The 23,450-nt window shown below is 34.2% G+C and overlaps 2 protein-coding genes and 2 pseudogenes across 2 annotated transcripts; 2 read left to right on the top strand and 2 right to left on the bottom strand.

Moving 5' to 3' along the window:
* On the top strand, positions 7,161–8,768 carry LOC104706324 (peroxidase N). The gene is made up of 4 exons (XM_010422506.1): positions 7,161–7,437; positions 7,560–7,742; positions 7,969–8,131; positions 8,239–8,768. The coding sequence occupies exons 1-4, from the start codon at positions 7,210–7,212 to the stop codon at positions 8,652–8,654; spliced, it is 990 nt and encodes a 329-aa protein (XP_010420808.1). The 5' UTR covers positions 7,161–7,209; the 3' UTR covers positions 8,655–8,768.
* Positions 12,285–14,292, top strand: LOC109125889 (annotated as a pseudogene).
* Positions 17,148–18,240, bottom strand: LOC104709238 (annotated as a pseudogene).
* LOC104706323 lies at positions 21,992–22,759 on the bottom strand. The gene has a single exon (XM_010422505.2). The coding sequence runs from the start codon at positions 22,634–22,636 to the stop codon at positions 22,265–22,267; it is 372 nt and encodes a 123-aa protein (XP_010420807.1). The 5' UTR covers positions 22,637–22,759; the 3' UTR covers positions 21,992–22,264.

Genomic DNA, 23,450 nt, shown 5'->3' with positions numbered 1-23,450 from the left:
TCGGCTGAGTTGTCGCAGGATTGAACTTGTACCACTTGAACTTCTCCGACCTTTTGTAGTTCATGTGTGAAGAAGAACTTGGGTAAAATATGCTTCGTCCGATCTCCCTTGATGTAGCCTTCCTTGAGCTGTGCGATGCAAGCCGTATTGTCTTCGTATATAACCGTTGCTTCCTTATCGTCGATCATGCCACAATCTGTCCTGATNGCGTATTGTCTTCGTATATAACCGTTGCTTTCTTATCGTCGATCATGCCACAATCTGTCCTGATATGTTGAGTCATTGACCTCAACCAAACACACTCACGGCTGGCTTCATGAATTGCTAGGATCTCCGCATGATTAGACGAAGTAGCCACAATACTTTGCTTCATAGAGCGCCACGAGATCGCTGTACCACCGTGTGTAAATACATAGCCGGTTTGAGACCTTGAGTTGTGTGGATTCGATAAGTAATCTGCATCAGCAAAACCAACTAAACCTTCTTTGTTATAGTTAATGTAAAACAAAACCAAATCTGTCGTTCCTTGTAGGTAACGCAGTATATGTTTAATACCGTTCCAGTGCCTTTGGGTCGGACAAGAACTAAATCTTGCTAGGAGGTTCACGACAAAACTTATGTCTGGTCTAGTGTGGCTAGCCAAGAACATTAATGCTCCTATAACACTGAGGTATGACACTTCAGGACCGAGAACTTCTTCATCGTTCTTCTTTGGACCGAATGGATCTTTATCCACATCAAAACTCCTTACAACCATTGGGCTAGTCAATGGGTGAGCTTGGTCCATATTAAATCTCTTGAGTACCTTTTCTGTATATGTCTTTTGATGCACAAAGATTCCATTATCAATGTACTCAAGCTGTAACCCTAAACAGAACTTAGTTTTACCTAGGTCTTTCATTTCAAATTCTTTCTTTAGATATTCTACTGTTTGGGCGATTTCACCAGAGGTTCCAAAGATGTTTAAATCATCCACATACACTGCTATGATTACAAACCCTTTGTTTGCAAACTTCTTTATAAAAATACATGGACTGATGGGATCATTCTTATAGCCTTCCTTGGCTAGGTACTCACTTAGTCTATTGTACCACATTCACCCACTTTGTTTCAGTCCATAAAGGGATTTGTTTAGCCTTATGCAATATTGTTTTCGAGAACCGCTCTTATCTTTGAGCTCAATACCCTCTGGTAATCTCATATATATCTCATTATCCAGTGGACCATATAAGTATGCGGTTACAACATCCATTAACCGCAAATCCAGTTTTTCTCTTATAGCCAGACTTAGCAAATATCTAAAAGTCGTTGCATCCATCACAGGGGAGTATGTCTCCTCATAATCTATTCCTGGTCTTTCAGAGAATCCATGTGCTACAAGTCGTGTCTTGTATCTCACGATTTCATTATTCTCATTTCTCTTTCTTACAAAGACCCACTTGTGTCCAACTGGCTTTATATTGAATGGTGTCCTTAAGATCGGACCAAACACATTCCTCTTCTTTAAAGAGTTTAACTCCACGTCAATGGCTTCTTTCCATTTTAACCAATCTTTACTTTGAGTGCACTCTAATATAGACGTGGGTTCATGATCCTCATTTATTTCAAGTGCTACCTTGTATGCAAATATTTCATTAATGTCGACATTCTTACTGTTCCATTGTATTCCAGACATGATATAAATGATTGAGATCTCATTATTATCAATACCTTCAGGACCTTGAGGTTCAGCGTCCCAAACCTCATTCGGTGCCTTAGGATTTACCGTGGCCATGTCTAATATTTTCTTAACCCCGGATTTATTTGCACCTTTCTTAGATTTCCGAGGGTTCTTATCTTTGGAACCTAATGGTCTACCATGTTTCAGACGGGCTTTAGACTCTGTAGCAACTTCCTTATTGTGTTCCTTCTGAACATCAATACGTACTGGTGCATTACAAGCTGGTATGTACGATTTTATTACTTTCTTAGTGTCAGTAAAGGAATCTGGCAATTGATTAGCTAGATTTTGCAAATGTATTATCTTTAGGACCTCTGCATCACATGCTAGAGTCCGAGGATCTTGCCAATTTAAGGATGTTTGATTCCATGTTATTTCTTTGACCAGCTTGTTATTCTCTCCACCCAACATAGGAAATTCGGATTCAGCAAACTGACAATCCGCGTATCTGGCCTTAAATAAATCACCCATAGTTGGCTCAAGATACTTAATAATGGTGGGAGAATCATATCCAACATATATTCCCATCCTCCTTTGAGGTCCCATCTTTATTCTTTGTGATGGTGCAATCGGTACATATACGACACACCCGAATATTTTTAGATGGGATATATCTGACTCATGACCCGTTAATAATTGGGATGACGAATATTTATTCTCACTAGATGGCCTGATGCGTATAAACTCTGTTGCATGTATTACTGCATGTCCCCAAGCCGACACAGGAAGCTTCGACCTTAGGAGTAATGGTCAAGCAATCAATTGGATCCGTTTAATGAAGGATTCAACTAATCCATTTTGTGAATTGACATGTACCACGGGATGTTCCACACTTTCCCTCATGGACATACAATAATCATTAAACGCTTGGGATGTAAATTCACCAGCATTGTCTAGACATATAGTCTTAAGTGGAAAATCTCTTTAATTACTTTTCCTGGTGATGGCATTATAATGAGTTTCCCTTGTGTACATGCTACACACGTAAGATTTTTTTAGGAATAACTCTTCTCTCTTTTAGAGTGTGCCCATTTGAATTTATAATTAGCTTATACATCATGTTAGAACCCGGATGGCCAATCCGGTCATGCCATAGAGTGAATTGTTCATTGTCAATTTAGTCTCTATCATATTAACCTTAGCATGGTAAAAACCAGTAAATAATGCGGGTATAGTCTCTTAGGATTTTCTTAGATCCTTGGGTGATTTCAATAATGTATAGGAACTCTTGGTTTCCTTCACCCTTAGTTTCAACATGTAAACCATTCAAACGAATGTCTTTTAAACTCAATAAGCTCCTTTTGAGCTGGGTGAATATAAGGCATCACTTAGTTCAAGATGTGTGCCTGGCCGTAGCCTTCAATAAAACTTGCTATACCCGCTATTGTGCTAATATTGACATTTTTCAAAATGAGATTATGCAAAATATCTCTTATCATTCAAAATTGTGTGGCTTGATCCACTATCCACCACAATCATATTCTTGTCCTCAGCCATTTCTCAATATGGACAAGAATTATGTTTTAGCAATAAAAGCATAACAAATGCATATTTTAAAGGTAATAATATAATTGAATTTAAACCAAAATCATAATTCAATAAAATTCAAAGCATAAAACATAGAAATTAAACCAAGACAATTTTAAATTTAATTATCCTCTCCTAGACAATCTGCAGTCTTATAATCCAATTGGTCATCATTCTCATGGTTGAAATCTTCTTCACCATCGAGATGAACCAGGTTAGTTTCTGGATTCTTTTTCAATCTCTCTTAATATAGATCAATAAAGTGCTTAGGAGTTTTACATGTCTTTACCCAATGATTTTCCATACCCCGCGGCAAGTGGACTTGGTCTTATGTTGCGGTTTAAATTGTCCGCGGCCTCTACCCCGACCACGGTCGAACCCGAATCGGTTTCCACGGCCTTGACCACCAAAATTGTGTCCTTGATAGGTCCCACGACCAGGACCACCACGTCCACTTCTCCCATGGCCACGACCATACTTGTCCCTATGGACATAGTTAGACTCTTTAGTCTCTTTTGGCTCTTTAGGCTCGTTGGGATTTTTTCTTTACCATATCAACCTTGTGAGCTTCCGGTAATGGAGCTGTACCCAGAGGTCTCAAAGCACTATTCATCATCAATAACTCATTGTTCTGCTCATCAAGCAACAAACAAGAGATGAGGTCTGCAAACATCTTAAACCCTTTTCACGATATTGTTGTTGAAGCAGTACATTATTGGAGTGAAACGTAGAGAATGTCTTCTCTAGCAAGTCCTCCTCAGTCACCTCGGTACCACATAACTTTAGGATTGAGACTATCTTAAATAGCTCTGAGTTATACTCATCCACGGTTTTTGAAATCCTGGATCCTTAAGTTTTTCCAATCAAATTGAGCTTTGGTAGGAGCACCGTCTTTTGGTGTCCGTATCTGTTTTTCAACGCTGTCCAAAGGTCAAGAGGATCTTCAATAGTGAGGTACTGGTTTTTGAGACTCTCAACAAGGTGATGGCGAATATGCAAGATCGCCTTATATCTATTTTTCTCAGTGCAATTATTATCATCTTCAATTCACTCACATAGATCCTTTGATTTCAGGTTAATCTTAGTATAAAATACAAAACATGCACCCGATTATTGTCTTCCGGTATTTAAGACCGAACCATGCAATTATTTTAGTGTTAGGCCATGCAGTATTTAAGACCGAACCATGCCAATTGTTTTAGTCTAGGCCATGCGGTATTTAAGACCGAACCATGGATTTATTTTAGTAGATAATGTCTTGTTTTATTACATAATTTCGTGGCCTATATTATGCATGAGAACAGTCCTAGATAAACATAAGATCTAGCATGAAAGAATTTCCTTTTATTAAGTTTCCTTTTCTTAGATTTAATTTCCTTTTTCTTAAATTAGGATTAGGACAAAGATTTAGGAAATATTTTCTAGGATTTTAGGATAATGACTAGAATTAATTTGGAAGTTATCCTAATTTATGTTTTGACTTTTCATGCAAAACTTAGAACAATTCCGATTTTAATTTGGATTTTAGGGTTTTTATTTTTTTTTTTTTTTTAGACAAAACAATCACCAAAAATCGGATTCTAACAACCTAGAACAATCAGATTAATAATCTATCTATGAATGTCGAATTTAGGTTTCTAGTTCTAAGGTTCTCATGCAACAAGCAATTTCAAGCAAGCAATCAACAATAACCAGATTTTAATCATAGCATAATTGGTTTAATTTGCAATCTAAACCTTAACAATCAGATTTTAAAGTTTTAGGGTTTAAAGGTTTTAGGATTTCAAAGCTTAGGGTTTTTTGTTTGTTTATTGTTTACTTGTAGATTTTAGGGTTCCATTAGATTTAAGAGATCAGGTTCGATTCATAGGTTCTAATGTTTACCTTCCACCGATTTGGGGTTGACTGGAATTGAACCGGGAGCTAAAGACCTCGGTTATACCTTGAGCTTTTTATCACGATCAGGCAACGGACCTCGGACTGGTTTTGAATACGAACTAGAACCGATCTCCAAGCTTGAACAATCACGAACTTGATCTGTTTGAGAGCTTGGACGAACAGGAGAAGATGTGCGGCGGCTTTAGGGTTTTAGGAACTTTTTCTCAGTTGGACTTTTAGGGCTGTCGTGATGATAACGTGTTGTAAACTAGAGAAATTCGAAGGAGGTTTTCTCTTCTTATTCTTATTCATTAGGTTCGATAATCATATATATATAGTGAAGGACAAACCCTTATCACTTTAGGAAACACTAAACCGACTTAGTACAAAGGAGGTGGCCCATGGGCATTATGGGCTTGGACGTACATGAGCCGTGTATGGGCCGGTTATGAAAATCTACCATCCGTGTTTTACAACAAATATTTATTTAACTACAAAAGATTAATTGTGCAAATCTTATAAATAAAAAGTTAGAATACAAAATATAATTCAAAATATTAATATAGATTAAACATTCGTTTAAACCTTCGATTTTCTATTTAAACGATGTGAAAATAATTTTAATTAATAAAAGAACTACATAATAATCCATGTTAGAGCACGAGACAAAATATTTTTATATAAATTTTAAATTCGTCAAATGATTAAGAATTATATTAATCCGGGTGCTATAATATATGTGCGTTATTTTAATAGCAGGAATTGTCGTGAGATTTCAAATATATTGATATCGCATTATGTACTCTTTATTGTAAAATTTATGCTACTAGTATATAGTTTTCGTTTTATTTATTGATTACAAAAATAGTGTGAGGGAGAGAAATCACTGATGTGTTTTTGAGTATTTGCAGTAATAATAATAATATATTATCGAGGGAAAAGAAAATAGTATGTGAGGGATCGAGTTGGAGTTGGAGTAAGCAAAGCAATAATACTAATACAATAAATAAGAATACAAATAAATACTAAAATACATGTGGCAAGACTTTGCTCCATCTTTTATTTGGCATGCTAATAAGCGTGCCTGATGCTATGAACAAGAAGTGGAAGTGTGTGGAACGATTTGGACTATGCACTTTGTAAGCTAAAAATAAATTATTAAAAAATAACCGTAAGTTGCAAAGTTTGAGGAGGAAGTAAAACTAAAGTCTAAAGAGCATAATAAAATGACTATTACATTTACATGGAATCTACCATCAAGGTAGTTTTCGAAAGTATGTAAATTTCAACGTATATGTTATTATCTTTGCCATATTGGGTTCATAACAATCGAGTTTAAACTTTAAAAATAGCATTTTTCAAATATGTGCAAGTGCAACAATATAGCCAAAGATTGTTGAATATAGTAATATATATCAAGTGGGAGCTATCGAATCAGCTAGATATTAAACATGCATAACTACTTAAATATTCAATAAAAACTGTTGAAAATTATATATAGATAATTCATGGACTTAGAGAACTTGTGAACAATTTGTACCTACGCAAATATGACAAGCACTTACATATAGAAAAATCGTCCAAATTTTCATATAAAAAGAACTCAACAATTGCAGCCTCAAAATACATACGAGTGGGGAGAGTTGTTTTACACCAAATCCACTTGCGTTCTCAAAATACATTAAAATACAACACTATTGACACAAAGTTGACTACATGATGTTAGATAGTAAACTCAGTCACTTATTTTAGTGGATTAAACGTAAGATCAAACCGGCCAATTTACTAAGTAACAAGATAGAAATTCATGAATCTATAACTTAAATGGCTCTTAGTGCCTAATCAGACAAAATGTTTGTATAAAATATGGAGTTTAATGCATCCTCTTGAGCATAAGAAACCAATCTTTGGAAGCCGCCGCACGTCACCATGCACTAATCATTCACTTAATAGCCCACTACACAAGAGATGAGATGAGCCCTTGATATCGTTACTATCTAGCTTTGTCTATATATAGAACCAAACGATTCGTGATCTAAATAAACTATCACTAGTATAAGTCATTTAAACAAGCCATCTAGATAATGAAAACACAAATATCTAAGGTGATGGGAGGACATGTCTTGCTTACTGTTTTCACTCTATTTATGCTTTGTTCAGGGGTTAGATCACAGCTAAACCCTGACATTTATGCTAAATCGTGCCCCTCTCTTGGACAAATTGTCCGTAACCAAGTTACAATCGCCATGAATGCCGAAAAACGGATGGCTGCTTCTCTCATTCGTCTTCATTTCCACGACTGTTTTGTTAATGTATGTATTTTCATCTTTATGTAATTATACTTTTCTATTAAAGAGCTATATTCGTTAATATATTGTTACATAAATGCTCCAAACTGTCATCAGTTTCCTAAAACGTAGCATGAACTTTTCAGGGGTGCGATGCGTCTATATTGTTGGATGGAACCGACAGTGAGAAACTCGCGATCCCAAACCTGAACTCTGCCAGAGGATTTGAAGTAGTTGATACTATCAAAGCCGCTGTGGAAAACGCATGTCCTGGTGTTGTTTCTTGTGCTGATATCCTCACTTTGGCCGCTCGCGACTCGGTTTCCTTGGTAAGCGATTTTGTTCCCTCTTAACAACCATCTAAACCTTAATATATACTATACTTTAATAGAGATTATACTAACCTTTGTATAACACGAGACTAAGGAACAAGTATTTACAATATGACCAAGGTGGTGATTATTTTTAGTAACAAAAAAAAACAATAAAGGTTAGGTGTAATTAATGACTATCTTTTGTTTATTAACTTAATCACGTACGGGTTTTGATGTGCAGAGTGGAGGGCCTAGGTGGAGAGTGGCATTAGGAAGAAAAGATGGATTGGTGGCAAATCAGAGCAGTGCAAACAATCTCCCATCTCCGTTTGAATCTTTAGACGCTATTATTGCCAAGTTTGTAGCCGTAGGCCTTAACATCACTGACGTCGTAGCTTTATCAGGTTCAACTCATTTTTCTAACTATAAACCTTAATCGGTCTTTTCTTTTTACTTTTCCTTCCGACTACTTATCACTTTTTATTTATCCCCTTTTTTTTTTATTACAAAGGAGCTCACACCTTTGGACAAGCAAAGTGTGATCTCTTCAGCAACCGGCTGTTCAACTTTACCGGGACAGGAACTCCAGACGCAACACTTGAGACATCACTGTTGTCTAATCTGCAATCAGTTTGTCCACTCGGAGGTAATGGAAACATAACAGCGCCCCTTGACAGTGGCTCTACGGACGCCTTCGACAACAACTATTTCAAGAACCTACTCCAAGGGAAAGGTCTTTTGAGCTCTGATCAGATTCTGTTCTCGAGTGACTTGGCCGTGAACACAACAAAGACACTAGTAGAAGCTTATAGTCGGAACCAGTACTTGTTCTTCAGAGACTTCACTTGTTCGATGATCAGAATGGGGAATATTGCGAATGGAGCTAGTGGGGAGGTTAGGAAAAACTGCAGGGTTATCAATAATTAATTAGTATGTGTGTGTTTTCTTATTTTTCTGTAATGTTCCTGTGTTAATCAATCTCGTGTGTATCATAATGATCGCGTGTGTAATAATAATAAAATTTTATGGGGCTTTTGATGATTTAGGAAACCTGAAATCAAACACGTTTTCTATCTGGCTATCAATTTCAGTGTTCAAGAAAGCGCTAGGCGGTATTTTGGTGGTGACCCAACGTCTAACGCCTAGAACGTCTAGTCAGGGTTTAAACGTTTTTAGGCGGTTTAGACGTTTACAATATGAAACATTATATATAAGATATCTTATTATATAAAGTTGGGTTTTCAAAGTTAGCCATTAACATGATCATGACACGTGTCAAGTATACTGATAAGATGTTGACATGTGTCAAAAATTATTAGTTTTCAAAACAGCTAATTAAGATAATAGCTTTAAGTCTACATCAAATTTACATGTTTATTATATCTAAAAAAAATTCCTAAATCAATAAGAAAAATTAACAAACTAATATTTTTTTTTATTGTACGCTAATTATATTATACGTGTTTTCTTAATTAGATTTTGACGTGTATAAACAAAAAAAGAATTCATTAAACATGTATATTATTATTAATCAATAAATTGAGAATAACAAATCTAAAAAGAATAACATACGTTATGTCAAAAGAATTATTATTTTTGAAACGTAATAGGACAGCTAATTAAGAAAATAACATTATATCTACATAAATTTACATGTTTATATCGAAAGTTTTGATCTTTGATTTTTTTTTTTCTGATATAATTTTGCTTATCTATTGTGAGTCTTTGATTCATGCATGTTCTTCAATGGAAGCTATCATATGCAATGATATGGAATCAAAGTATATAAAGCCTGCTAAATTAATCCAGGATGGAGACACTGATGGAAGTTTCAAAAGTAATTCTACAGTTAGTAGCGTTATAAGTTTCGAAGATTAGTCAATGGTTGATGTTTCTGGTCAAAATCTAGAGTTTTCTCTTATGGATAATGTCAATGATTCCGATACTGAAACAAAAGCTACTTGATTGAGTAATTGAGAAACGATTTTGAAATTTAGTAAGTTAGAACGGTAAACCGTTTTAAAATTGGTTTCAAACCAGATTTATGTAGATTTTTATCGGATTTGGTTCGTAAACCGTTTAAACTCAGATATATAAAGAAATATATGAGAACTGAATCGGGTAGAAATAAGTTGAGAACTTACGATTCGAGAATATTTGAGATGAGATCATAGTTCTAAGTAATTTTGGTACAATACAATATTTTTGAAGAGTAAACAAGTCATGGATCTTTTAACGTGATTATGACATATGTCATGTTTTTTTTTGTCAACCAAACATTAATTAGAATAGTACTCCAAAATTGGTAACCCAACTCGGNTTTTACAAACGAAATAGATGAACTTAAAGATCTAGACGACCGAGCAAGACAATCCGCTCTCAAATTCGATGAACGAGGAATCTTGGACAAGGAGAAGAGAGGAAAGGCGGTCAAAAGCAGGTGGAAATCGTCAAGGATATTAGAGAAAGTCGGCCAATCTTCAGGAGATTGAACCATCATAACTAATTCGGCGCTGTCCGTCTCAAAATGTTGACAAACAACTCCATTAGCAAGGAGACACTCCATTGCCCAAAGTGGAGCCTCCAATTCTGCATGAAACGGGGAAGGGCTTCGACAAAGACATCTATCACCCAACAAAAAAATCTGATTTTAGCCAACTCCACCGCACCAATCTGATCTGACATATGTCATGTTTTAAATTGTTTATGAAGTTTTTATTTTGTATGTCTGAATTATTTAAGACTTATATATACCATCATGATTATAATTTTTAAATCTTTATTTTTATTATGTTATATTACATTTTTTTTCAATTTCTCAATAAAAAACTTTTGTTGGGTTGGTCATAAAATCATTGTACTTGAATTAATAATTTTCGCCAGTTGTTCATCCAAAATATCTTTGGAGTAGCATGGTTAAAAAATTATGTTACAAAACAATTTTAGTAATTATAAGAACTATAATTATGCCAAAATGAAAGTAAAGTAACATAAAATTTGTTTAATTTGTTTAAAAGACATTTTAGGTGGTGATAAAGAGCATACTTTAACAATAAAATAAATTTGGATGTAAGAGCATATTTTTAATGGTAAAACATACAATAAAATTGTATGTGGTTATTAATTATATATTGTTTTGATGAATTCTTTGCATGTAAAATATTTTGTAATAAGTTGTGAAATGTTCTTGAAAATTTACAATAATAATATTTGTAATGATGCGTATTTGGTAAAAGTTTTGGTGGAGTATAATTTAGCTTTAGATTATTGTAATAATTGTTATAATATATTTAAAATATAAAAATATAAATAAGTGTATGAAGGTAAATACAAATATGATTTTTTTCTCTAACTAAAATTATTAATATATTTACTTCAGGAAATAATTTTTTTTTTACATTTTTAAAAAATTATTTAGGGTTTAAGATTTATTTTCTTTAACAATTTTAAAACCCACACATCGTGCGGACCATTATCTAGTTATATATAAATATATGTTAGAAAAAATAAATAATAATTCATAAACTAAACTTAGAACAAATACATTTATTTAATTTAGATTAATAATATATGAACATTTATAAATATGTATATGAATATAATACTTAAAATTTTTAAATATATGCAGTTAAAAATAAAATATATATATTAAAATAATATTATGTGATTTGAGGTGGTCTAAGCGGTCATCTAGGTATCTGCAGAGCGCCTAGCGCCTAGATGATGTCTAGACGACCGCCTAGACCGCTTTCTTAAACACTGGCTATCATTGTACAACCCGAAAGGAGCAAGATTTTATATAACCAGATTTTCTGTCTAGTTACCAAACAAATAATGCATTTACTCATTGAGATCCAATATATATAGTTATGAATATATGTAACAAATTATAAGGTGAAAATGCATTGACGTCAAAAAAAAGGTCTAAATTGTACATGTATTTTTACTCATCGATCATTACGATATACCAAATTTTTAATTTCTTTAAGTCAAACTGTTCTGGCTTTGCTATTTTTTTCAACATAGCGTTACAAGTTTTTTTTTGTCCTTTTTCAATCATATGTAGTTCTTTTTTTTCCATGACGTATATCACTGGTAGACATTTTTATCCATTGTTTATTCATCTAAACAAAATTTATATATTTACAGTTAGCCTATATAGTAATTAAATTAATATATAGTGAAACAATCCGTGATTAATTAAGAAAAAAATCATACGCACATGCACATTTAATTATTATTTTCGCTTTACGTCTACTAAAATAAAATTTCATAGTTTTTCTATTTGTATACTACCTTACAAAATCAACAAATGTTTAGTTACTTAATTGAATGCTAATCATTATCCTATGACTTTCGGAGTCCTACAAAAGAAAAGTAAAAGTCTAGACACCTGACATGTTGTTTAAAAGATGTAAGTTTTTCTTCAAACATTAGGTACAAGCTCTCTATAAAAGACTACGTAAGTTTTTCATTTTAGCATCAATCCACAATATCCTCTAAAGCTTCTTCTTTCGATTCCTCACTTTTATAACAAACAAAGGGAGACCACAAATAATGGGTCTAAATAAAATTATTCCATTTATTTTACACTCGATTTGGATGTTTGGGGTTTTGGGCAATGCTCAACTTAGCTCTGGTTTTTACTCCACGACCTGTCCTAACGCCACAGTCATCGCTCGGGGTTTGATCGAGCAAGCTCGCCATGGCGATGTCAGACTCACTGCTAAAGTCATGCGTCTTCACTTTCACGACTGTTTCGTGAACGTAAGCTAGATCTGTTTCTATCCATTACATTATGTTATGCTTTTGTTTTTGGTTTAACAATGAAACCGATCGTTTAATCCACATTCGTTCTCATGATTTGTTAGTGTAAAATATCCCACATCGGAAAGATGTGAAAGGATTAACTGATATATAAAGGGTTAGAAGTTTTCCACTCCAATTGGTTTTGAGTTGGAAGCCTACAGTAAAGCCCGAATTTAATATGATTCATGTTGAATATCTAAAGTAGCACATGTGTGAAGGTTTATGAATGAAAGCTAACTCAGACGTGACTTTACATATTTGATTAGGCCGCATTTATTTTTGTTTTTAGGTTTAATGGTTTTTAATAGTTCATACTCGTTTTAAAGGGGGATGGACTTCAAATCGAAGGAAGATTAGGTTTTGAGTTTTGCATTAGTGCATGGAGTCTTTATTAAGGTCAAATTTTAAGTTTCTTGATTTTTTTATTTTGATTTTTTTTTTACTAATGATTGTCTGTCATTAGTTAAGCGTGGTTTCATATTCAGGAGCCAACGGTCTTTCTAAAACCCAAATTAAAATAATCATTTTTTTGTTCTTCTTTCTAGTTATAAAATAAGAAGTATAAACATATAGATACGTTGTCAAAAAAACATAGTTATATATGTTTATTTTAGTTGAATTAGGTTTCCTTTGAAAACCAAATATGCATAAATTATTGAAGTCATAGTGTGTGAATGTGAATACAGGGGTGAGATGATTCAGTTCCACTGGACGCTGCTCCTGCGGATGGAGTAGAGGGTGAAAAGGAGGCTTTCCAAAACGCGGGTTCTCTTGGCGGATTTGAAGTGATTGATGATATCAAAACCGCTCTCGAGAATGTTTGTCCTAGTGTTGTCTCTTGTGCCGATATCCTCGCTATCGCAGCTGAAATATCTGTCGCACTGGTAATAACATAATGCTCCAAATTTATATGTGATGTTTGTTAAGAAAAATAATAATAATAATAAAATATTTTAATATACCAAAATATATAATGTTTCTTTTTTGATATTTATATCATATTTTAGGCGGGAGGGCCGTCACGGGACGTATTGCTAGGAAGGAGAGATGGCCGGACGGCTATCCGTGCGGACGCTGTGGCTGCACTTCCAATGGGATCTGATTCTCTCCAGATTCTTACTTCCAAATTCTCCGTACATAATCTTGACACTACCGATCTCGTCGCTTTATCTGGTAATGTACTTCCGAGTCTTACGAGATTAATATCTTTTTCATATTGTCATTAATTTTTTTCATTTCAGAAATGTATAAAGATCAAATACTTAAGTAGTACTTTGTAACAATGTATCTTAAATAAAGAATAACATATGAATCGTAATAATGTACTGTACATGTAGGTGCTCATACCTTCGGGAGGGTTCAGTGTCGAGTGATAAACTATCGTTTGCACAATTTTAGTGGTAACAACGGACAGTCAGATCCGAGTATTGAACCGACGTTCTTGCCAACCTTGCAACGACAATGTCCACAAGGCGGAGATCTCACCGCGAGGGTGAATCTTGATCCTACGAGCCCCGATTCATTTGAGAACGACTATTTCAAGAACCTTAAAAACAACCGCGGTGTGATAGAATCAGATCAAATCTTGTTTTCTTCGACAGGAGCACCTACTGTTTCTTTGGTGAATCGTTTTGCTGATAGCCAAAGTGAGTTTTATAGAAATTTTGTGAGATCTATGATCAAGATGGGAAATATAAGGATTCTCACAGGAAGTGAGGGAGAGATTCGTAGAGACTGCAAAAGGGTCAATAAATAAGTACTTTTGCATGTTCAAATTATCAAACGTTGCTTGTTGTTATACATGAGACATAAGTGGTATTTGTGATTCTCCACAACTGCTTTTTTTTTTTTTTTTCTTATTTTGTTTCACTGTTTAGCTTGCTATTGTTACTAGTAATTGTAAATCTTACAAAATATAGTTTTCTTTCATGAAAATACGAATACATATCTAAAACCACACTTTTTCATTATTATATACTAGGATGTCGGCCCGTGGGTTGCAGGACGGGAAAGTGAAAACTTGAAATAATTAACATTGTTAATTTCACATTTTAAGTGGTAAACGGAACAAAACATTCGTTGGATCAACACATTGCAACTTTATATCAACAAAGAGGTGTAAAACAAAAAGGTGTTAAAACTAACGGTGTCAACATGAAAAGCTGGGGGTGCGACGAAGAAATATAATTATTGGATAGAAACTTTGCAACTTTTGAGATCATTAATAATACTCAAATAACAAAAACTCTTTTCACAGTCCATAAAAATCTGTATATATATATATAAACAAAAAGGTGTGAAAACAAAAAGGTGTGAAACAAAAAGGTACAAAAACTAACAAGTGCAAATATTGAAAGCTAGGGGTGCGACGAAAAAACACAATTATTAGATCAAAACATTGCAACTTTATATAAACAAAGAGGTGTAAAACAAAAAGGTGTGAAAACTAACGGTACCAACATGGAAAGCTGGGGATGCGACGAAGAAATATAATTGTTGGATCGAAACTTTGAAACTTTTGTGATCATAAACAAATATGAGATCATTAATAATACTTAAATAACAAAAACTCTTTTCAAAGTCCAAAAAAATCTGTATATATATAAACAAAAAGGTGTGAAAACAAAAAGGTGTGAAACAAAAAGGTATGAAACAAAAATGTACAAAAACTAACAAGTGCAAACATTGAAAGCTAGAGGTGCGACGAAAAAACACAATTATTGGATCAAAACATTGCAACTTTATATAAACAAAGAGGTGTAAAACAAAAAGGTGTGAAAACTAACGGATCATTATAACAAAAACTCTTTTCAAAGTCCATAAAAATCTATAAAAACAAAAAGGTATGAAAACAAAGAGGTGTGAAACAAAAATGTACAAAACTAACAAGTGCAAACATTGAAAGCTAGAGGTGCGACGAAAAAACACAATTATTGGATCAAAACATTGCAACTTTATATAAACAAAGAGGTGTAAAACAAAAAGGTGTGAAAACTAACGGATGCTATCATGGAAAGATGGGGTGCGGCGAAGAAACACGAAAGTTGGATCGAAACTTTGCAACTTTTAAGATCATTAACAAAGGGTGAGATCATTAATAATACTCAAAGAACAAAAATTCTTTTCAAAGAACATGAAAATCTGTATATATATAAAAACAAAAAAGTGTGAAACAAAACAAAGAGATGTGAAACAAAAAGGTGTGAAAACTAATAAGTGCAAACACTAAAAGTTAGGGGCGCGACGAAAAAACACAATTGTTGGATCAAAACATTGCAACTTTGTATAAACAAAGAGGTGTAAAACAAAAAAGTGTGAAAACTAACGGATGCCAACATGGAAAGATGGGGATGCGACGAATAAACACAATTGTTGGATCAAAACTTTGCAACTTTTGAGATCATAAACAAAGAGTGAGATTATTAATAATACTCAAAGAACAAAAACTCTTTTCAAAGAACATAAAAATTTGTATATATCAATGTTTTGAAACCCAGACCGGACCGGCCGATTGAACCGGTTTAACTGCGAACCGGAAACTATCCCGGTCTGGATATTACTTAAAATACGGATACAAAAAAACTCGGATAAAATCGGAAAAACCCGGCTAAAACCCGCTAACCGGCGGTCCGGATCATATTTAACTTAGACGAGCATATATAAAGAAGAAATCATGTACTGCTTCCTCTATTCTCTTCCGATGTGGGACAAAATTTGAGTGTACGTGGCTTCCTCCTTTTTTTTATTCAGTCATAATTTTTTTATAATATTAATTTATATGGAAAATAGAAATAATTTTTTTTTTAAAATAGTATTTTGATATTCTCCTATTATATCTTGGTGTTCTTGTTTGGATTTAAAATGATAAGAAATAAAATTTTATAACTATTGCTCAAAAATATATACTAATTAATAACTAATAGATATGAAAATTTTTGTTTGGATATTCATAAAACCAAAGTATGAACATATATATATATATATATATTAAAATTCAGTAAATTAATGATTCATGGTTGGACCGGGTTGACTCGGTGACCCGAAAGATTGTCCGGTTTGCTTTCCAGTACGGGTTTAAAAACATTAGTATATATATAAAAACAAAGAGGCGTGAAAACAAAGAAGTATGAAACAAAAAGATGTGAACCAAAAAGGTGCGAAAAATAAAAAATGCAAACATTAAAAGTTAGGGATACGACGAAGAAACACAATTGTTGGATCAAAACATTGCATCTTTTAAGATAATTAACAAATCTAAACTATTAGATGACCCAAAATAGAAATAATTTCATCCGTTAGATTTAAATTGACCTCTAAAAGTGGATTTGCTATTTTATATATATATATATATATATATATTTATATATGTTGTGTTTGTTTAAAATAGTTGTGACTTTTACGAACAATTATAAACCTACTTATTATTTTTTCATTGTTAATAATTTTTGTTTTAAGCACATACCAATTATAAACCAATTACTATAGCTTGTGTAGCTGCTAATTATGTTAATTCCGGAAAGGACAAAGAGATGATGATGTGTCTAGTAGAAATTGATCTATACGACCTAACTTTACATGGCGATAATTAATCACTAAACTATAATATTTGATTCATTTTTTTAACGTTAATTTAGTGTCCATACCTTGATTATCCGCTCTGAATCTGATGGCGACCCATCCACCAGATGGAACTCCTATTGTGTTCCTCGCAACCGGTCTTTCGTGGAGTTGAAGTTACCTAATCCACGACCAACTTGGAAAATGTTAAAACCGTGAAGATGCAACGGATGGTTCTCTGGTGATATGACACCGGTATCTTGGAGGACAAGCTGAACTGTGGCGTTGTACGATTGCTTGTATAGCTTGGTGCCGGTTTTGGTGGCCATGTTGGTGACTGATCCTCCGCTGTAGTTGAAAACATGCGGTGGGTTTTTGGGAAAATCCGTCGTGAACGCTCCACTTTTCTTGAAGTAATGAGCCGAGAGCAGAGCAGTTTTGGGCATGACGAAGGTTACGTTGTTGATGCTGGCCATGACACGGCTTCCGTTTCCGGCCTTGCAAGTAGGGCATGCGTTTATCCCAAGACCAACGGTGAATAAGAGGTGGTGGTCGATGGTGGTCGGGACGAGGGCAGGGTATTTCTTGGAGTTGAGAGTACGAAGAGAGTTTGTAAAGTTCTTGGCAATCGAAGTAGCGTTTTGCAGTGGAGGGAGTGTGCGGACTGTTGGAGAGGACGAGAGTGTTCCGGAGTAGTGAACTGTTGCGGTGGCTGTTACGTTGTCCACCGCGATTGGGGAGTCCATGAAGGGTGAAGCGGTTACCAGGTACTTGCCGGCCGATTTTGAGGCGGTTAGGAGAACGTTGGTGGTTTGACCGGGGGCATTAAGAACGGTGTCGATCTTGAACGGTTTAGCGTAGACCGCGTGGAATTCGACCACCGTGAAAAGATGGCCGGCGACTTTGAAAAAGAGCTCTTCATTAAGTGCAGTATTGATGATTAGTCGTAGCAAATATGTTTTGCCATTCTCTACTGACAGTTTGTAACCTTCGCACACAGAAAGAGGCTTTCATGATCAGTTTTTTTTTTTTTTTTTTTTTTTTTTTTTTTTTTTTTTTTTTTTTTNGGAAATTATGTAAACTTGGAAATAAAGAGATTACCTTGGGATGGACATTTTTTAACGGGGCCTGGGTGTCCGTTGATCATGTGTTGCAATATCTTCGATATCCGATTTCCACCATTCACCTACAATTATGATGAGCGTTATAAATTAGTTATGCCAAATCAACAAATATGCAATGTAATGAACCGCTAGCGTCGAGTGATAGTGGTATTGATCTCACGTCATTTTAATAGTCTACTTTAACTTGAAGGAATTAAATGCAAGTGCTATCTTGAGTAAATTAGTTAACCGACAACATAAAAACAAACTGAGCAGCTAAGAAGAACCAAACTTTTCGTTAATATATATATGAGAACGAAACCGAGGAGGGAACAAAACCAATTTTTCGGAATGGACACTAACAAATTTATAAAAATACCTTGATATGAGATTGATACAGGTTAAAATTTAAAAACACTCCAATAAAACAATTATTTGATTTCTTTTTTTACTTTTAAAAATACTCTGAAAACAATAAATTCGAAACATGTTTTTATAATCCATAAAAATTTATATATAATAAACAAAGAGGTGTAAAAATATAAAGGTGTAAAACATAAAAGTATGAAACAAAAAAGTGCAAAAATTAACAGATGTGATTTTTAAAAGATGGGAGTACGACAAAGAGATGCAAAAATTAAAAAGTGCGATTTTTGAAAGATGAAGATACGACAAAAAAAACACGATTATTTGAAGGAATAACGCTTGCAACTGTTGGGACCATTATTAAGTTTCAACCGTTAGATGAAATAATAGAATAAATCTCATCCGTTGGATTAAAAATGACACAAACGATATGTATCCACTATTTTAGTCCACCGATGATGATTCAACTCCCATGCATCTTATGTTTCATTAGACGAAGTCTACGGAGTGACGGGTGTTAGTGTTTGTCTATATATATACGTACTAAAGAATAAATCAGATCTACGTGGCATGAGTCGCTTGACCTATTCAAAAGGTATGTTTTTTACCTTCCTCGATGAGTGAGTATACTGTTTAGCTGGACCGTAGGTAATTCCTATATCTATATTATACTTCTATATTGTTTTAAGCATGCGTTATCGTTGTCTTCGTCGTCTAAAGATTTTCTTTGATCGTATCTCGACTCAATATTCTGTGACGTATGTGTTTTTTTTTGGGTAGAAAGTGACGTATGTGTTTTTACCGCTAATGTACTACCCAAATAGTTAAATTCAAGTTAAAAATGAAATGTGATTTTAAATTTGACATCTGAATATATGATCTAAAATTTGGTGAAGATCGATATATACTACACGAATATATAGGGAAAAATGTTTCAAATTTTTCCTTTCTAACTTATTATTGTCACATGTATGTATTTTAAACAAAAAAGAAAAAGAAAAAAACGTACATGTGTATTCTTTTTTTTTAGTCGATATTAGCATATTCTAAATTATTTATTTGCTTTTAAGTTAACATTCTGACTTGGGAGAAGATCATATACGCAAAGCCAGTGATATGTGTTCGGTTGAGAACTTAAATGCCATAGAAAACGAAATTTTATTTAATATTAAAAGACATAAATTGACCATTATCTTTTCATTTACTATTCAAATCTCTAAGTACCCCAATATATGAACCCCATTAATCTTGCTCTAAGATAGTTGACTCTTCGATAGTTGTACATTTTTCTTGGTCCTCATCTCTCTGATTATAATTAGTTTAGCCATTTCTATTTATTTAGGACGATTTGGAAATTTGGCCTAATTATAGTGGGACGATGTCGCTTTCAGTCCTGCGTATAAAATATCAGACTCTAGAATCTACCCCTAACTTTATAAAGGAGTGGTGGGAATGTAATCAAAATACGTCGATGTCTTTTTCTCATAAAACAAGCTTGAAATTAAAGATAACACTTAGTATTATTACAGTAAATGATGGATCAAAGTTACACTGTATAACTAAAAAAATGCAACGTTTCCGATACAACTATTCTGCTGTTTCCAACTCTTGAAAAGTAGGTACGTTAGCTGAATCAATAAGACTTTTATTTTTTTTTGGGACAAAACTGAATCAATAAGACTAAAACTGTACTATATTTTAGGAGATTCGTATGACTTCAGGGAGCCAAATTAAACTAGAGATTCAAACAAAAGCTCTATAAGGAAATTAGTATTTTTTACTACATTCAGTAGAGTGCAATCTTGGACGCAATAAGCAATGGCAAAAGTTGTTGCAATTTCTTAGCACAAAAAAAAAAAAAATTGAAATCCGGGAAAATATTACTTGTCAAAGAAGACAAAAAAAACACTACTACTATTCGTTGTTTAAGTCAATATACACACACAATACGCTATAAGCACAATTTCACATTACACAAGAAATTTTTTTTCAGCCAACCATTTATTTATCAAACTTTTCTGTTGCATCCAAAAATCGGAAAATCGGTAATTTCATACCCAGCTATAGGGTATGTTAAATTTCTATACAATGTTTAACTCTGTGCAAATCCATACATTAACTTAAATAAAATTTAAATTCACAATCCAAACTCTTCAAACTGTGCTAATACATACCTAAGTCGTAACGGTGTTAAGAAACTATTAACGGCTTATGACGTGGACGCCACGTATGAAACGACGTCGTTTTGAAAAAAAAAAAAAAAACTTCTTTTGGTCAAAACGACGTCGTTTTCTTCCTTCTTCTTTTTTCTCTTTCCCGAATCGTGTTTGTTCAATTCTCGACTCTGGTTTCTTCTATTCTATCAGAAAGTTGAATTCGTATCTAAGCGGCGCTTACACTTAACATTCCATTAGAGTATTATTTTGTTGCCTTTTTTATTCTTATTATCGACCTCTCAGAAAAAAAAAAGTCCCCTTCTCTTCTCTCTCTCTATCTTCAAAAATTGAAATCTCTTAGAGCCTCCCCATCCATGTTTCTCATTTCCTGAGAATTTTCTTCTCGAGAATTTAACCCAGCTCCAATTATTGTTTCAATTTGGCAAATCCAATTTTATGCGTGAATGAGAAATTATTAGGTTTTTTCTAAGAAGGGCTGTGATGAGATTTGATTTTATAAATATGTAGAATTGATTCTTCTTAGAAAGTTTATTATAATTGTAGTTGAAAGAACTCATATATGTTGGGTTTTTTTTTGTCTTTGTGTATTGAACAGGTTCATATTGGCTCACATACTTTTACTTATTATTTCGTTTATGGAAATGCTGGCTACCTGTTCAAAGATTTATGATCATTACCATTTGGAACTCAGAAGCGGAGAGAACAAAACACACATGTCTCTGCCTTGAAATCTCCATCGCCGATCTGATCTTCGTTAAAGGCTCTTGGTATCACTCTCGTTTTGATATCTTCGTCACTGATGGCTCTTCCTCTTGGATTTACAATGGTAAATAAAGCCCCTAAATTCATATTGTCACTAATCTTTTTCTCGGATTTGACGTTTCTTTGGGGTTTTAATCGGAATTGAAGCAATGGAGGAGGAGCTTTCGGAGCGAGCGAAAGAATGAAGAAGAAGAAGGAAAGAAACGACGTCGTTTTGACCAAAAGAAGTTTTTTTTTTGTTTTTCAAAACGACGTCGTTTCATACGTGGCGTCCACGTCAGAAACCGTTAACAGTTTCTTAACACCGTTACGACTTAGGGACTTAGGTATCTATTAGCACAGTTTGAAGAATTTGGGTTGTGAATTTAAATTTTATTTAACTTAATGTATGGATTTACACAGAGTTAAACATTGTGTAGGAATTGAACATACCCTCTTAGCTGGGTATGAAATTACCGCTTTTCCTCCAAAAATCTCGGTATCCATCTCATTTTCCCAAAATAAATTTAACAAAAAGATTCAAGAACATACGCTGAGACAAACTTCATCTACATATATAATCTCTTGATAAGACATTCGGAAAAAGTTTCATTCCCTACACATATTTAAGTTCACATGACAGACTGAAATCTGTCATCTTAAGAAAAATACATACAATCTCTTATTACCGTAATTAAGACTCAGGTGCTTCGATATTTTACATGGCTGATCCATATCTAGTTAGGGAAATAACTAAAGCTGGTGGTCATAAACTTTGATCGATCTACTTAGCCCCAAAAGGGAACCACCTCTCCTGGAAATCAGACTGGTACGAGACCATGAACAAGATGAGCACGAGCACGGCTGCTACACCCCAAGGGGAAGAACCGGCACGGTGAATAGAGTCTTGTTCAGGCCAGGGGACGTAAAAGGAAAGGCCGCCGGAGAAGAAGCGGACGAGGAGGAGGAGGAAGAGAGGGGTGAACATGAGGATGAGCTTGAGCTGGTCAAGGGTGTCTTCGAGGACGGACTCGTAGTTCAAGTACCATGTGAGGGAAAACACGAAGAAGACGACGATGAAGAAGAAACAGAGATGTGGGTTTGGGAGAGAGAGGTAGTCTAAGTACGATGAGCCGTAGTATGGTGATCTCGCCATGCCTTGTTCTTGGTCTTCTCTGTTTGTATGATAAAGAACAACTAGGTTTTTAGATTGTGTAAGTAAGATCTAGATGACTCTTGTATGTGTGTGTGAGTACATATATAAAGAAGTAGATTATATATCTTTGGAGAGAAGAAAAGAGTAATATGCATTGAACGGGTGTTATTTTTCACTTTATTTAATGATATTAAAATATTTCAGGGCTTTTCGGGTGTTGAAGTGGTCGGTCGAGACCACGTGGACATGATGTTATGGGTGTTTGGAATTTTGTATTAATAACACTTTGGGCCCTTTTAAAAAAAACTTACTTATTGCTTTTGAATTTAAAACCAAATAAAGCTAAACTAAAGTGGTACTTTCACGTCACATTATTCGTATTTATAAACATTAAAATTAAAAATAAAAGGTAGGTGTGCTCCAGGCGAAAACTTCTTATCTGGATGCTACTCTTCAGCTATGGTTCTATTTGGATCGCTTGAATTATTGGAGAAGAATTATCTGTATTTTCTAAACAAATCTTGGATCGTAACTTCGAAGAAGCATAAATTAAGTTATCAAAAAAAAAAAAAGAAGAAGCATAAATTAGCTATTCTTACCCCCTTTTTTTTGTTGTGTGTGTTAAAAATAGAGCTATTCTTACTTAAGTTAAAATTAAGATATTTTGTGTACAAGTGGATTCACTCCGAGTAATGGAAGGTGGGAGCCTAGGAGGAGTAAGGGTCAGATCTACAACCAAACAAAAATAGAAATATCTAGCTCCACCATAGGTAAATGAATATCGTCTCGTTCCCTCCCCTCCCCTCCCCCCCCC

This window comes from Camelina sativa, chromosome 8 (assembly GCF_000633955.1).
Source record: "Camelina sativa cultivar DH55 chromosome 8, Cs, whole genome shotgun sequence".
Taxonomy (NCBI): Eukaryota; Viridiplantae; Streptophyta; class Magnoliopsida; order Brassicales; family Brassicaceae; genus Camelina; species Camelina sativa.
The sequence above is the reverse complement of the archived record's forward strand: the minus strand, read 5'-3'. Positions and strand labels throughout refer to the sequence as shown.

Bases quoted from the DNA above. Each gene is read 5' to 3' on its own strand.
- LOC104706324 (XM_010422506.1), top strand. From the start codon at position 7,210: ATGAAAACACAAATATCTAAGGTGATGGGAGGACATGTCTTGCTTACT. The intron at 7,438-7,559 runs GTATGTATTTTC...TGAACTTTTCAG, and splicing joins TCCACGACTGTTTTGTTAAT to GGGTGCGATGCGTCTATATT. The intron at 7,743-7,968 runs GTAAGCGATTTT...TTTGATGTGCAG, and splicing joins CTCGCGACTCGGTTTCCTTG to AGTGGAGGGCCTAGGTGGAG.
- LOC104706323 (XM_010422505.2), bottom strand. From the start codon at position 22,636: ATGGCGAGATCACCATACTACGGCTCATCGTACTTAGACTACCTCTCT.